Raw genomic sequence first — 13,694 nt, forward strand, 5'->3', positions numbered from 1 at the left:
TCTTTGTTACCGGCCGTGGGCTCGGTTGGTTAGTGTGTCGTTATAAAGGCAGGGCTCACTCCATAATAGGTTGCGTCCCGCCAGTGGGTCTTGTTTGGGAAACCCTGAACATTTACACGTAGCAAAATAATATTATAGCTATTTTAATGTGCAGTTTGTAGAACTGAAGTGAACACCGAGCGTAACATGTCATGACACTCTCAGGTCTTGTTGTTACAGCTTAGTTTGCTTTTAATCAACATTCTAGTGAATAAGTAGGAGCATATAAGTACAGCAGAAGATGTAACTATAAAATGTTGACAAATCTCTGAACCCTGACATGGCAAGCATTATCGCCATCATTTCAAGGTAGTTTATTAGGCTCCTTTCCTCATGGAACCATTATCTACATATCCCATGGATGTGCAATTTTAAGGTAAGAATACCGACGAATATTGACCCCGATAGAAGTTTGGCCAAAAAGGTTATCGTTTAATCTATACCTCGCAAATCGTCACTTGCTGCAATATCGCACGAATTACTTGCACCGCGCCGTGGGGAAGGCCGCTAATAAGTATTGCTACCTACAGACAGAAAGACCAATTTCCGTAAATGGACACATAAAACTAAAGGTACAAACGAAAAATATCCTAATGCCTCAAATTATTTGCCGAATTATTATTATACATAGGCGTGCAAATAGTAATTACAATTCAAAACGTGATTTACGTCCGCAAGTGGGGCTCCTTAACGTAAACTTAAACATTGGCTGTGCAAACGTCGAACAAGAAGTAGTAAGAGGAAATAAACTGCTGATAAATATTTGATTTTACGCATGATGTCATATTGTGAGGACCGAAGAACGCGCATTTTACCACAAAAAGCGAGACCATGTACAGTGAAAGAAGAGTTTTTGGTAAACGATCGATTTGTTCATTAAGCGTGCGTACACGAGTCGATTGGGTTTTTGCATGAGTACTCGTACGTCATATATTTACAGCTTGAACTTAAATGTGAACTTGCGACGGCAATGTCATGAGCGTATTATGAAATTAGTTGGTCATTGTTGTGTCGCCTTCTTAACTCGCCGCAAGTCGGAGCAACAAGGAACCGGGGAAAAAATAAATATTGACTAAAAATGGACGCTCTCCAAAATGAAACTGTGGAATACAGTATTTGGAAAAGCAAAGGATATGGTAAGTTAAACATTTTTTTTTTAATTAGATATTTAGCCGTTTTTAATTAGTTGGATAGTTGTTACGCTTTTCTAAATATTTTATTTCAAAAATAAATATTATTTATTCCGAAATTAATTTAGGTAAACACTCAGTACTTCACTATATTTTTTATATTGTAGCAGTAACAGTAAACCAATAAGACTTTCTTTATAATATTTTCATATTTATAAAATATTAATTTACAAAAAATACGAAATATGTTTTCATTCGCTTCAAATACTTTAAATAATACTATTATTTTTGTTTATTTTTGTGATACGATTCTGAGCAACATTGCCTATGACACCAAAAATATGTCTAATCTTATAATTATATGTATTTTTTTTTGTCTTTTGTACGAATCAACAAATAATCAAAGTAAATGACTTGATTAATATTTGATGAAGATTCATTACGATTAAGTTTTAAGGTTTCTTGGTAATCGATGTTAAGATTGGTACATTGATCCTTGAGAATAGCACAAACAAATATAGTGGCGAATTTACTTATAGATTAGGTCCTTCCTAACACGATGAACCATTATCATAGCGTCGTTCTAGTCACTGTCATCATACTGTTCGTCATAATATATTCATCTTAGGACTTTGTATTAAAAGTTAATTTGTATTTTCTTGTGGCTCTGCCTACCCGATTTGGAAGTTTCTCAGTGACGTTTAGTGTAGTCAATATTTTTTTTAATTAAACTATGTAGATACTTGCCTACCTATAAATATTTATATAGACAAACCTAAGCGTCACTGAAAAACAATATTGTTTATACAATGACATTACATTTTTCAGTAGCCTTATTTTCAGACAGTATATTATTTTAGACTTTATAAAATAAATATTATTTAATACTTTCTCTCCCCAGAAATTATAATTCAATATTTACTAACATTTATTTTCGTATTAATTAAAATCACGAATAATGCACATCATGAACTAGTGAGTGAGACTACTGGCTACTCAACAGTTTTCGGATAAGTATTTTAAAAATTACAAACGTTTATTTAATACTTCAAATACTTTTTTTCTCAAAAGAGCTTTATATAATAGAAAAGAATCATGTTTTTCTTCAATTATTTTAAATGTCGCGCGACATATTTCGTATTTTGTTGTTACAACTCTCAAGTAGCCACTTAAGATTTTTCCAATTCATTGGACTTTTTAAGTTTTAATTCTTGTTTAGATCGTAGATTAATTGAAAAAACTTGGCTTTCGGGATTCTTGCCCCATACACAAGCATGCAACTCAAACATGCATGCATGGGACTTAAACATAACTGGCGAGGAGTATGCATAGTACACCTTTACCTACCCTTTCGGCGAATACAGACTTGACACTCTCTCTCACTTTATTTAAGAGCTGCGCTCTTGTCGGTGGAGTAATCGCCTCCATTTTCATTACTCCATTGATAGGGCGTGTAGAATGGTGGTTGCCCCAATCGCCTTCCGTTCCGCAGTACACCGACCAATTTCTCAATCGGTGATGTTCTAGCTAGAGCCCTACCAGAATCCATTTCCTCGGCCTCCAAACAGTACTGATACCGCTGCTGCCAGGCATCAGGGGACTTGACACTAGGTTATGTTATATTTAGTTCCCCAGTAGCACACCCCGGCCACCTCACACAAACAACCTCGTTTTACACAGATACTACACATTGACATTATCGTACACGTGGATGTGTGTGTGACGTCTGACACCATACGATTTAAGTCTAGGGGGGGTGAGGTAAACCTAGCTCAGACACTGGTGGAGAGCGGAGAGTTGCCGTTCTATACGTTATTCCTTTTTCTATGTCAGTAGCCTTGGCATTCTGCCAGCGTTTAAAAACTCTCGCTAAATTAAATATACCTCATCATTTAGTACAGATTGTCATTTAATAGAATCAAGAATGGGAAATTAGGTGTAAGCAGAATATTTTTGTATAAATTATGCCCGATTAACATACGCAAGTGCACAAATTACTACATTCCTTATACTATTTGCATCGAATAAGGAATAATATTACGTATAGAACGGAAACTCTCCGCTCCCCACCAGCGTCTGAGATACGTTTACCTCACCCCTCGAACATAGTTTAGACTTGAATCGTATGGTGTCAGATGTCACACACTCAGATGCGCGTGTATGATAATGTCAATGTGTAGTGTCTGTGTATAACGAGGTTGTTTGTATGAAGTTTCTGGGGTTGTGCTATTTAGGCCCGAGATACGGAAATGAAATAATAAGTTTATATTATATGGGTAAAACCTAATTAAGGGTCGTTTAACACTTAATGGGACAAATTATTAGTTCATTTGCTTTGTTGTTGTACCACGCTTTATATAACTAAGTTGGAAACGTGTTTACAATAACATATACGGTCAATATACGTCCCACTGCTGGGCACAGGCCTCCCCTTAATCAATCGGAATGGGTATGGAGCTTACTCCACCACGCTTGTCCACTGCCGGTTGGTGGAGATAAAATGTATTATCTTACATATTATATTTTTTTTGGTTTATCTACAATATACTTCATCCATCTTCCATTCCGTTTTTCACAAGGTCCGCTTACATAACCTGAAGATCGCAATAAACTACAATAAACTATCCATTCATAAATTTACCTATATCCATTGCACCGTGTGTCCGGCGTGTAGGTCTGCCTACATCATAAGGTATAAAGGGCGTGATTCTACATAAACTGTTTGTAGTTTTGTTTCATTTCGATTGTTTTGAATGGACAAACATTACATACCCTTTGAGTACAACACAATAGCGATTATCAATGCCTTCGATCAATTGTAGTTTCAATAACAAAGAGTAGATTCAATAATTATTTCTTAAATTTTTTCATTTCCCTAATGGATGTTAGTGATGTGCTGTTCTTGGGAATGTTACCAAAGTGGGAATGTTCCGAAATAAATTTTACCGGTGCACGGAATACTGAAATGTCGGTTTCAGTCAATAAGACTGTTTTTGACAACAATCGACAGTTCACTTGTCGATATTTCCGGGATGATTCGTTTGGGAACATTCCTGAGAACGGTACATCATAGTATGTTGTAGATGTAGATGACGCCAGCATTGATTTTAATCATTCATCTACATATTATATAGTTCGAGGTAGGTAGAGCAACATTTAGTGCAGATTCATCACTTTTTATATGTTTTATACATAATAATCGATTAAAGTACGTTAGGTATGGGGATATATATCTATATAAACATTAACAGCATATCTATGTAGGTAATTATACAGTGCTTCTATTTTTTAATGTCCCTCGCCATCACATTTCTAAATATAAATGAGTATTTGAATTCAGAACGAGGCTCTTTTTTGTTGTTTTGTTTTAATTCCAACAATAAAGTGTAGTTCTGAAACGTTCTGAATTCAAATTCTAATACACGTTAAATTTAAGAATAGGCTTGACAGCCTAGTCAAATGAGATACTTTTTACGAAACCGTTTTGACCTTTAAAAAGTTAGGAGTTCGTATGGAAATACTCTCCGAACGTTACCAATAAAAGCGGTCAAACGTCGTACTTTTAGTTACTTAATTCATAAAGAAGTCGTTAATTAATATGAGATTGATTTTTGATCATCTTGGACTGGCTTCTATTTCTAGATTAGCATTTTATAATTTATCTTTGACCCAAGATGAACATGGGATTTAGCATTCATTTGTACTCGGAAATACGATGATTACAGAGTGACATTAGGTACAGCGAATAGAAGCACCGTACAGTCATAAGCAATATAATGTACCTACTTTAGGACTCTGTCGCACTAACATATTTGACATTTAGTGAGACTCGCAGTGCAATTTGTGAAAAATAATCATGTGACATGGTACCAAAATGGACATATTGATACTCGTGACCGTACGTCCCACCGCTGGGCACAGGCTTCCCCTCAATCATCCCGAGGGGCCCCTTCATTATTATAATTAGTAGGTAGGTAACGCCAGGCCACAATTACACACAAAAACTCAATTCTACAAAAATATTAGGTCTTTTTAAAAGTAGCTGTAATTAAGTTGCTTTCTGATTCCTATGGCTGTCCCTACCGCTTTGAAATCACGGGTATTTTACTGAGACATGTCATGCAGTAGATTTGACTCAGAGTACATAAAACTTCAATTCTGATTTCTGAACAGTCATGATACTTGTAATATAAGCAATGTTTCATAACTCACGAGTTTTATGACAAGACAATTATCTAGAAGGTCATTTATACAAGAGTTCTATCGTTTTTTATCGCAAATAAGTGGTGAGCAAATATGGCAGAGCATAAAATGCTAATACGATCTTTTTGACCTTGAAATATTAAAAGTATTGACGCGATATCACTGCTAATATACATAAACATACATCCGCTATCTCTAATTAGGTGGGCAGAGCCTCAAGTAATCAGTTGTAGCAAGCACTTTTGATAAGACGATAATACTAATAGAAGGAACACTTTCTGCGTCACGCGCTCGGAGCGAGCTTGACGGGTTTTTTTGACATGACTTATGGTAGATTTGCCGCAAATGGTATTAGCTACAAAGACAAAGCCTGAGTGTGGTCTGAGGGGATTATTATTTGAAAGATTTAATCGACCCTAGTAGGACGATAGCGATAAGCGCCGAATTAAAGCGTCAGCGGGGTCTGTATCGAGTTTCTGTCGCGAGCTGATTGGGCGCCTCTCTGCCTAGAGAAAGCGCTTCGTCGGAATCGTATATTACGTCCTTCGACCACCGATACTTTTCGGTACCGTCCCTAAGCGGGATGTATTCAGAAGCCGCAACTACCAGGAGAAAACATGTCTTAAAGCTAATTTTAGCCATTGGGAAATGGTTGGGAGACCTAGAGGTCAATAAATCTTGACAGGCCCTTCCTTATCATATCATAATATAACCTTCAGATTTACTAGTCAAATTTTCGGAAGTAATCTGTAATTGGGCTGGTATTCCCGTGCTTTGGTTGCGTTGGAAGGTCAGCTTCTGTAAAAACCGGACCTATCAAATCTTCGGGTTAGGTAAGCGGACTCTGTGCAGAATGGGATCACATAAATTCACGGGATTCCACTTATTACAACTCTACTTTCGCTTTTTCCACTGTCATAAAAGTCTTCATGCGTGCTCGGATCCTATCATTAACAAAATATCAAATAGCAATATTGCTTTTTTAGATGATTTGCTTTTTAACCTCTTTCAACTACGTACTTTACCTTTAGGTAATTATTACGTCATTATGGCCGACAATAAAATCATTCAATCTAACATTAAATATATTATAAATAAAACAACACACTCAAAGAGGTTAAAGGTTCATTACAGAAATATTGGTTTTTACTATACGCATACAATAAAGTACTTATCACAATATATAAAGATCATAAAAAACATAATCCACGTGATATAGCGTACTCGTAGAACTACAGAACGACTAGAATAATCTTAACGTAACCTAATATCATCATCATCCTTAGCATTATCCCGTTTTTCACAAGGTCCGCTTACCTAACCTGACAATTTGACAGGTCCGGTTTTTTACAAAAGCGACTGCTTGTCTTATCTTCCAACCTGCGAAGGGAAAACCAGCCCAATACAGGTTAGGTCACATACCTCCGAAAATGCATTTCTCGGGAATGTAACGTAACCTAACAACGACTATAAATAAACCTGCATTTTTATATTTGTGTAGTTATTTAGAAATTATTCTATTAATATTAAAGTGATATCACTTCTTTAAATAACACATTTTAACAAGATAGTGATAAGTATCTAATATTACAAATTCCATTATGACCAAACGTTTCCACATTCAAACGGATATTTTTTTTGAGTCCTATACGGGTCCGAGTATGGGTCTGATACTAAAAAAAAATTAAAACGTCACACAGTGTGCTTGTACGTACGGTCACGAGTACTAATATGTATATACTTTGAAACCATGTCACATTAACTTCTTTGACAAATTAAACCGTGAGTCTTATTAAATGTCAAAATATGATAGTGCGACAGGGTTCTAAAGTAGGTAGGTACATCATATTGCTCATGACTGTACATACTACGCATGTCACAGTAGTCATCGTAAACCTTTTATAATCTTATAGAAAAAAAAAATTGTGACCAGAATCGCTTGCTAATTTCCAGATGCTTTCATCGACGAGTGGTTCCTGATGTCGTCCCCGGTGCCCGTGCTCTCCATCATGTCTGCGTACCTCCTCTTCGTGTTGAAGCTCGGACCAGATTACATGAAGAAGCGGCCGCCATTCAACTTGAACAACTTACTTGTCGTCTACAACTTTGTTCAAGTACTGGTGTCTGCTTTCATTGTTTACATTGTGAGTATACCATATAACATATGGGTATGACAAATAACCAATCTCAGCTATAGAACAATCATTGCACGAACAGAAACTTTCGGGCCAGGAGGCTTGTAAGCCCTGGCCAATAAAATAAAATAAGAAAAAAGTAAACTTTCATACATACTTGTGTTAGTAAAAAACTCTTAAACTATGTTAGTATCAGATCAAACTATTAGGAAACATATTAGAATTACAATTAGAATTATAATTTATTATTAGATTCAAAAAAGTCAAAGTTAAAAGGAGTGGAAAAATCAAGAAGATGCCTTTGCCCAGCAGTGGGATCGAATAGGCAAGATAGGATCCGATTCAAATTATAGAATATTTTGTACTCTAGTCTGGTGGAGTCCTTATTAGGTCGAACTAGAATGCCAATGCGTTGGCTGCTAGCCTAAGTACCTCCATAGAGGAGCAACGTGGTTTAGGTGACGTATACAGGCTGCCTAAGGCATAAACAGCCATATACGTCTGACTGTCGAAGACAGGCCTTCTTCTCATCAAAAGGTATAAGGCTTACTCCACCAAACACGCCGCAGAAGCAATTAAAAACCTTGTCTTTTTATAATGTTCTCAACCACGATTCTGGAACCTCTAGTACCTATCTATGAGCATTATACAACAAAAAAGTTCCTAATAAAAACTTACTGGAGCAACTATTAGCCCACAGGGAGATGTTTTCCTTTGTCCTTAAAGGTTTAGTAAGATTTACTCTTAACTGGCGTGCGTGTATGAAACGAGTAATGAATATGGAGGAAGCAAGAGAAGTTTGTCAGGATCGAAACAAACGGAATTCCATAGTCTTCACTTACCCCTGCGAAATAGGCGTGAGTGTATGTTTGTACATATTTTGTATTGAAGAGAATTTCCCTCAATAATAACGTATGGCACTTTTAATCCACGGGACACGCGGCTAAGGAAGAAAGGAACCTATAAGGAAGTTCCGTATATTATTCACATATTTAAATTTGCTGACAACTAGAGCTAATATCAGAGTATCACAAAGCGACTTCGCTTATCCATGCTAAATTGTTAAGTAAACTGACACGTAAGTATATATATTAGTTATCTAGAATACTCATACTTACTTGCAAATCTTTTCGCAATTGTATTTGTTTTATGTTAGTAGTCAGAGATTGTGAGGATGTTGGTCAATTCAGTATTTTTTATAAGTGTCTATTATTAACACTTTCAACGACAGAACGTCCAATGACGTTCCGATATATTCCAAGTTGTCATACTCTCATACTACTTATGAACCATCAATGACCCATGGTCTCTGTCCGTGAAAGGGTTAAGCAGATATTTCCTGCGGTGTCAGTACACGTTTTTGTTCTTTAATTAAAAATACAATGCTATAATCCTAATACGATGCGGTCTGAACGTACCTACTTAATTCCTATTAACTCTAGCCTTGAAAAAGTATATAATAATATGAGGCAGGCGACTCCAATACTTCGCTGTAAAAGGAAGAATAATATATTTTCGTGCGGAAAGGTGTTGAATATATCTTCAACAAAAGTCCTATTCGATTGTCACTATTTTATGCAAGTTGAGATATGCGAAAAAAATCCTAGAAAAATCTATATTGCAAATACTTGATTGATTTGATTTGGTGAGATTTTTATCGAGAATCAAAAATTTAAATTTAAATCAAAGCAGAACTTATTTTATTTATTTATTTGTTATTTATCTTTTTTTCCAGGGTTTAGAGCTGATTCTACCACACGGCATTCTATCATCTGTATGTGAGTTGGACAAGGCAAAAATTGTACCAGTAAGTTTAAATATTTATCTATTTTATACAGGGTAATATCAAGTGGAATTTTGCGTAGCAAAATTCATGATTATCAACTAGGAATCATGGCCCGAATCATCCCTCAAAGTTTTCGTTACGATGTTACTTACACCCTGTAAGTAACATCGATGGTGATGTTACAAACCCGGGATATACCCTGTATACTCGAACCCGGGACCTTCAGATCCTGAGCCCAAAGCTCAACCATTAGAATTATTCTGACTGTTTCTATTTTAGCTATCTACAATAGGTATCTATTTACGTTAACAATGACACAAAAAGATTCATATAAAAAAAATTGAAAATAAACAGGTACTGAAACAAATAATAGATTTTCCGTAATTTGCATAAAATAAGAAATAGAATTTGCAATAAATAAATTTACTCTTTGACATTGCGAAAAATATTCCATACAATTCAATTTATGTTAATTCTGTTTACTTTACAATAAACCTGAACAGTATTGTAATTATTAATGGCATTTTGTATACGTGTAGTTTGTTTACATTGTCAAACGCGTCTGTTGCAATCTGAATCTTACACTCAGCTAAAATACGAAAGTTTGGAATGCTCTTTCTAATTTTATACTCTAGTTTATTTTTTTTCTTCGGTTTAAACCGAATTTTACCCATGATCTTTCGGTTTGCGGTGCTGGTTTGTTCAGTCATGTGTTCGGGTACCATTTTATGGAAAACGCGTTAAGTATAATACATATTATAATTATTAATTACACTGATGCGTTTTAATGTAAAAAAAATCAGCAGTGGGACGTATACCTATAGGCTCTTAATGTTATGTCTGTCTGTTGTGTGTCTAACAAAAGTTTCTTTCTGTTTATTTTCAGCTGGCGACGGGAATCTACTACTACTTCTCAGCGAAGGTGTCCGAGCTCCTCGACACGGTCTTCTTCGTGCTGCGGAAGAAGTATAACCAAGTGACCTTCCTTCATGTGTACCATCACGCCATAATGCTTATGAGCACTTGGTACACTCTGAAGTATGAACCAACGTATACCATAGTCTTCCTTGGGACTCTCAACTCGTTCGTTCATGTTGTCATGTACTCGTACTACGCGTTGTCAACCTTCCCGGAACTATCCAAGTATTTGTGGTGGAAGAAGTACATCACTTCAATGCAATTGGTAAGTTGAACTTATTTGCTTAACACTTAAAAGGACAGAACGACTAATGAAGTTCCGATTCCAAGTTGTCATACTCTCATTTTACCTATTATAAACCCTCAATGACCCATGGTCTCTGTGCGTGAAAGGGTTAAGTATCTATTTTACGCACCTTCTTCTTTTTCTTCTTATCGTGAGGTTAAGTTATTATTGAACCTCCAAAGGCCCCTGATATGACTCATGTAACGACTACATTCTTACATCAATAAGTAGTAACCGGAACCAACGTCTTAACTTGCCTTCGGAAAAAATATGATTTTGAAGTTCATTTTGCTTTTGCTATTTTCAGATCCAATTCTTGGCGATCATCGTGCAAGTATCAGCAAACTACTTCATGTCGGGATGCCCACCTTCCATGTTTTTAATGAATGTCGTTCTCGGTAATACCTGCCTGATGATATACCTCTTTGGTGATTTCTACGTAAAATCTTACCTGAAGAACAAAGCAGACAAGGCAGAGAAAGAGAACACACACAAAAACAGCAAAGCGAACGGTGCTAAAACAAATGACGTCAAATTCACTGACGGTATCAGTAACAACAACAGGTTGCACGAAAAATCGCTGTAAATTTTAGGTTTTTTAAATTTCCTTTAAGATAATGGTACTGACACCAGTACACATCATCTAATTTTATTTTAAGTTATACCTGTCATTTACTTATCCCCTGAAAAAGAAAGGGAAATCGACAGGCATAAAATTTACGGAACACATGACGAGTTTATATTGACCAATAACCCGACAGAATTAAGTTGACAGCACACGTCAAACGGGTTGCATTAATTTTAAAAATTAACAGATGTCAATCATCCGTCCCTTTCCTTTTTGGTGGATAAGAAAATGACAGTTATAACTTAAAATAAAATTAGGATATGTCTGCAGGAATCGGGGCCATTTTATTTTTTATGTTAAGTAATTAAATTATTTATTTTTGTATCGGATTTCATCTGTTTATGATTCAGTCTGTGATATAATATGAAGAAAGGAGCAAAGCTGCTGCACGTTAAAGCAATAAACCATGATTCATAGAATATTGCTTATTTTCTTTTGTTTTTATGTTGATTCAGACGTCATTTACCTATAAATAAAACAAAAAAATCGGTTACAGTAAGAAATACTATAAAAAATGTTAATGATTTACAGGTTTCTTTCTTTCTATACCAACCTGTTGCTCCAGGTCTTTTATGGTAAGCGCCTGTTATTTCTTGTGTAGCACTTAATCTACTGAAGAACAATACCATAGTATTTGCCTTAACAAAAGTAACAGGCATCTAGCAAGGTGACCTAGGTGATAATTATTCCACTGGTACTGAAGTCCAAAGATATATATATTATGTATTGAATTATAAAGCATAGGTGGTGTAAAAGACGGTATAGTGACTAAATATTAAATTGGTTTGGACACGTAGAGCGGCTGGCATAAAATGGGATGACACTACAGAAAATTAAAATAAAACATTGACATTATTTATATTACATGTATAATTAACGTTTGAACGCAGGTAAACAGGTTTAGTTGGTATTTGCCTCCTTATCTACCACTCTGACTTGCCAGGGGCCAAATTGGGTCTTAAGTCGTTTCGGACCGCGAGCATTTCGGACCGGAATCGACTACTACTCTTGTTGAATGGGTCGTTTCATACCGCTGTGGTTGGAGCGGTGCGAATTACCCCAGATATCTTTTGGAATGGGTCGATTCAAACCATAGGGCAAAATGAAAATTAAAGTAAATACTATCTCCAAACCGAGCCCAATGCAGTCCGAATAGACCCATTACAAATAAGCTCTTCGACGGTTCGAACCGCGGTCCGACACGATTAAAGACCTACCAAATTGCAAACTTACTCAACTCCCAGCGTCCTTGACTTGAGGTGTTGATATCATCTAATTCAGACAGGTTATAGTTACGTAACAGCAAAAGTAAAGTTAAGTTTGTAATTTGGATAACTCCATTGGGAAGTCAGACTATGTTTGACTAACGCCCCGATGCGGCACACTCGAGGGTATTAGCAACCTGTGGACATTGGCAGTACGGCACACACTCTCCGCTGTCAAGTCTATAGAAAGGTGACTTGCAGTAATATCCTGGCGTGCACACTGTATTAGGTTCACAGATGATACGTGCAGTTATACGAGTGCAAGAATCCGTCTCACATGGAAGCTTTCTACAACCGTATTCTTCGTTGGCGTGGCATGATAAAGGCTTTTTACCTGAAAAAAAGAAAGAAAGCTTGTGAGAATAAAACGCAATAGAATTCAAACTACATAATGCGAAGAATATAGGTAATAACTCTTACCTCGTACCAGAAAAAAATTACAAGTGGTGAAAGTGTAAATAATTGACAGGCAAGCAACGCTCAGTGGAACTATTTGAAAATTGGATTGAATTTTGCTTGGCTATCAATTAGTATGTATAGACAATCTGTATAGGTAATAGCCATAACTCTCGCCCATTACATCCTTATAGCGGTGGGTTGAACCACAGTACGAAAGAAGACAACTTGCAGCTTTTCTGAATGTTAGATTTTCTCGTAAAATATTACACTGTGTATACTCACCACATGATGCAGGCGAACAATGTACTAACACTACAGCAATAAACACAATGTTTAAGTGACGCGACATTTTAAACGAATGTTCAATAAAATAATGAGGAAAAAACGATGCGACCGAACTTATATAAACAATACAACAAAACACTACAAAACATTTATATTTGATATGAAGTCAACTGTTTAAACATTTATAGAACGGTGTAAAAAACATGAATAAAGAAAACGCAAAGAAGATTAAGTAAATTAGAATTCAAAAAAATATATTAATATTCATCATTTTGATAAAATGTTAAAATAATTAAATTAGTCAACTTATTTAGCAAAAAATAAAAAGTTTATAAACTAAAACCCGGCTGCGGAAAAATCAGGCAAAGTAAGAAAAAATAAAATACGTATATTTTCTGAAATTCTTCCGAACAGTGAATATTGAGATAGCTGTCACGTGGTCGTCTCAACAGTGGGTCGCTACCTGATGGGAGAAATAAGCAGTTTTTATCCTCATTAGAATCCCAGATTGAGCTCTGACCACTAAATTTGACTTAATGACTTTGAATCGATATTTGAAAAGTAAGATGATTCCGTACTCAGAGGGCACATTAAGCCGTTGGTCCCGGGTATTAGCATTG

At 35.9% G+C, this 13,694-nt stretch overlaps 1 protein-coding gene and 1 long non-coding RNA gene across 2 annotated transcripts; one reads left to right on the forward strand and one right to left on the reverse strand.

Annotated features, from left to right (window-relative positions):
* The first annotated feature begins 854 nt into the window (after positions 1-854).
* Positions 855-11,544, forward strand: LOC126366644 (elongation of very long chain fatty acids protein 4-like). Its single transcript, XM_050009840.1, has 5 exons — positions 855-1,175; positions 7,326-7,516; positions 9,243-9,314; positions 10,180-10,476; positions 10,805-11,544. Exons 1-5 carry the CDS (start codon positions 1,118-1,120, stop codon positions 11,081-11,083), a joined length of 897 nt encoding a protein of 298 aa, XP_049865797.1. The 5' UTR covers positions 855-1,117; the 3' UTR covers positions 11,084-11,544.
* Positions 11,545-11,977: 433 nt separating this feature from the next.
* On the reverse strand, positions 11,978-13,205 carry LOC126366677 (uncharacterized). Its single transcript, XR_007566369.1, has 2 exons — positions 13,072-13,205; positions 11,978-12,724 (listed from the first exon to the last, which is right to left on the reverse strand). It is a non-coding gene; the product is annotated as an uncharacterized LOC126366677 (long non-coding RNA).
* Positions 13,206-13,694: the final 489 nt, after the last annotated feature.

This window comes from Pectinophora gossypiella, chromosome 5 (genome assembly GCF_024362695.1).
Source record: "Pectinophora gossypiella chromosome 5, ilPecGoss1.1, whole genome shotgun sequence".
Classification (NCBI taxonomy): domain Eukaryota; kingdom Metazoa; phylum Arthropoda; class Insecta; order Lepidoptera; family Gelechiidae; genus Pectinophora; species Pectinophora gossypiella.

Excerpts from the sequence above, each read along its gene's own strand:
- LOC126366644 (XM_050009840.1), top strand. The coding sequence starts at position 1,118 with ATGGACGCTCTCCAAAATGAAACTGTGGAATACAGTATTTGGAAAAGC. Across the intron at positions 1,176-7,325 it reads TTGGAAAAGCAAAGGATATG|ATGCTTTCATCGACGAGTGG; the intron begins GTAAGTTAAACA and ends GCTAATTTCCAG. Across the intron at positions 10,477-10,804 it reads ACATCACTTCAATGCAATTG|ATCCAATTCTTGGCGATCAT; the intron begins GTAAGTTGAACT and ends TGCTATTTTCAG.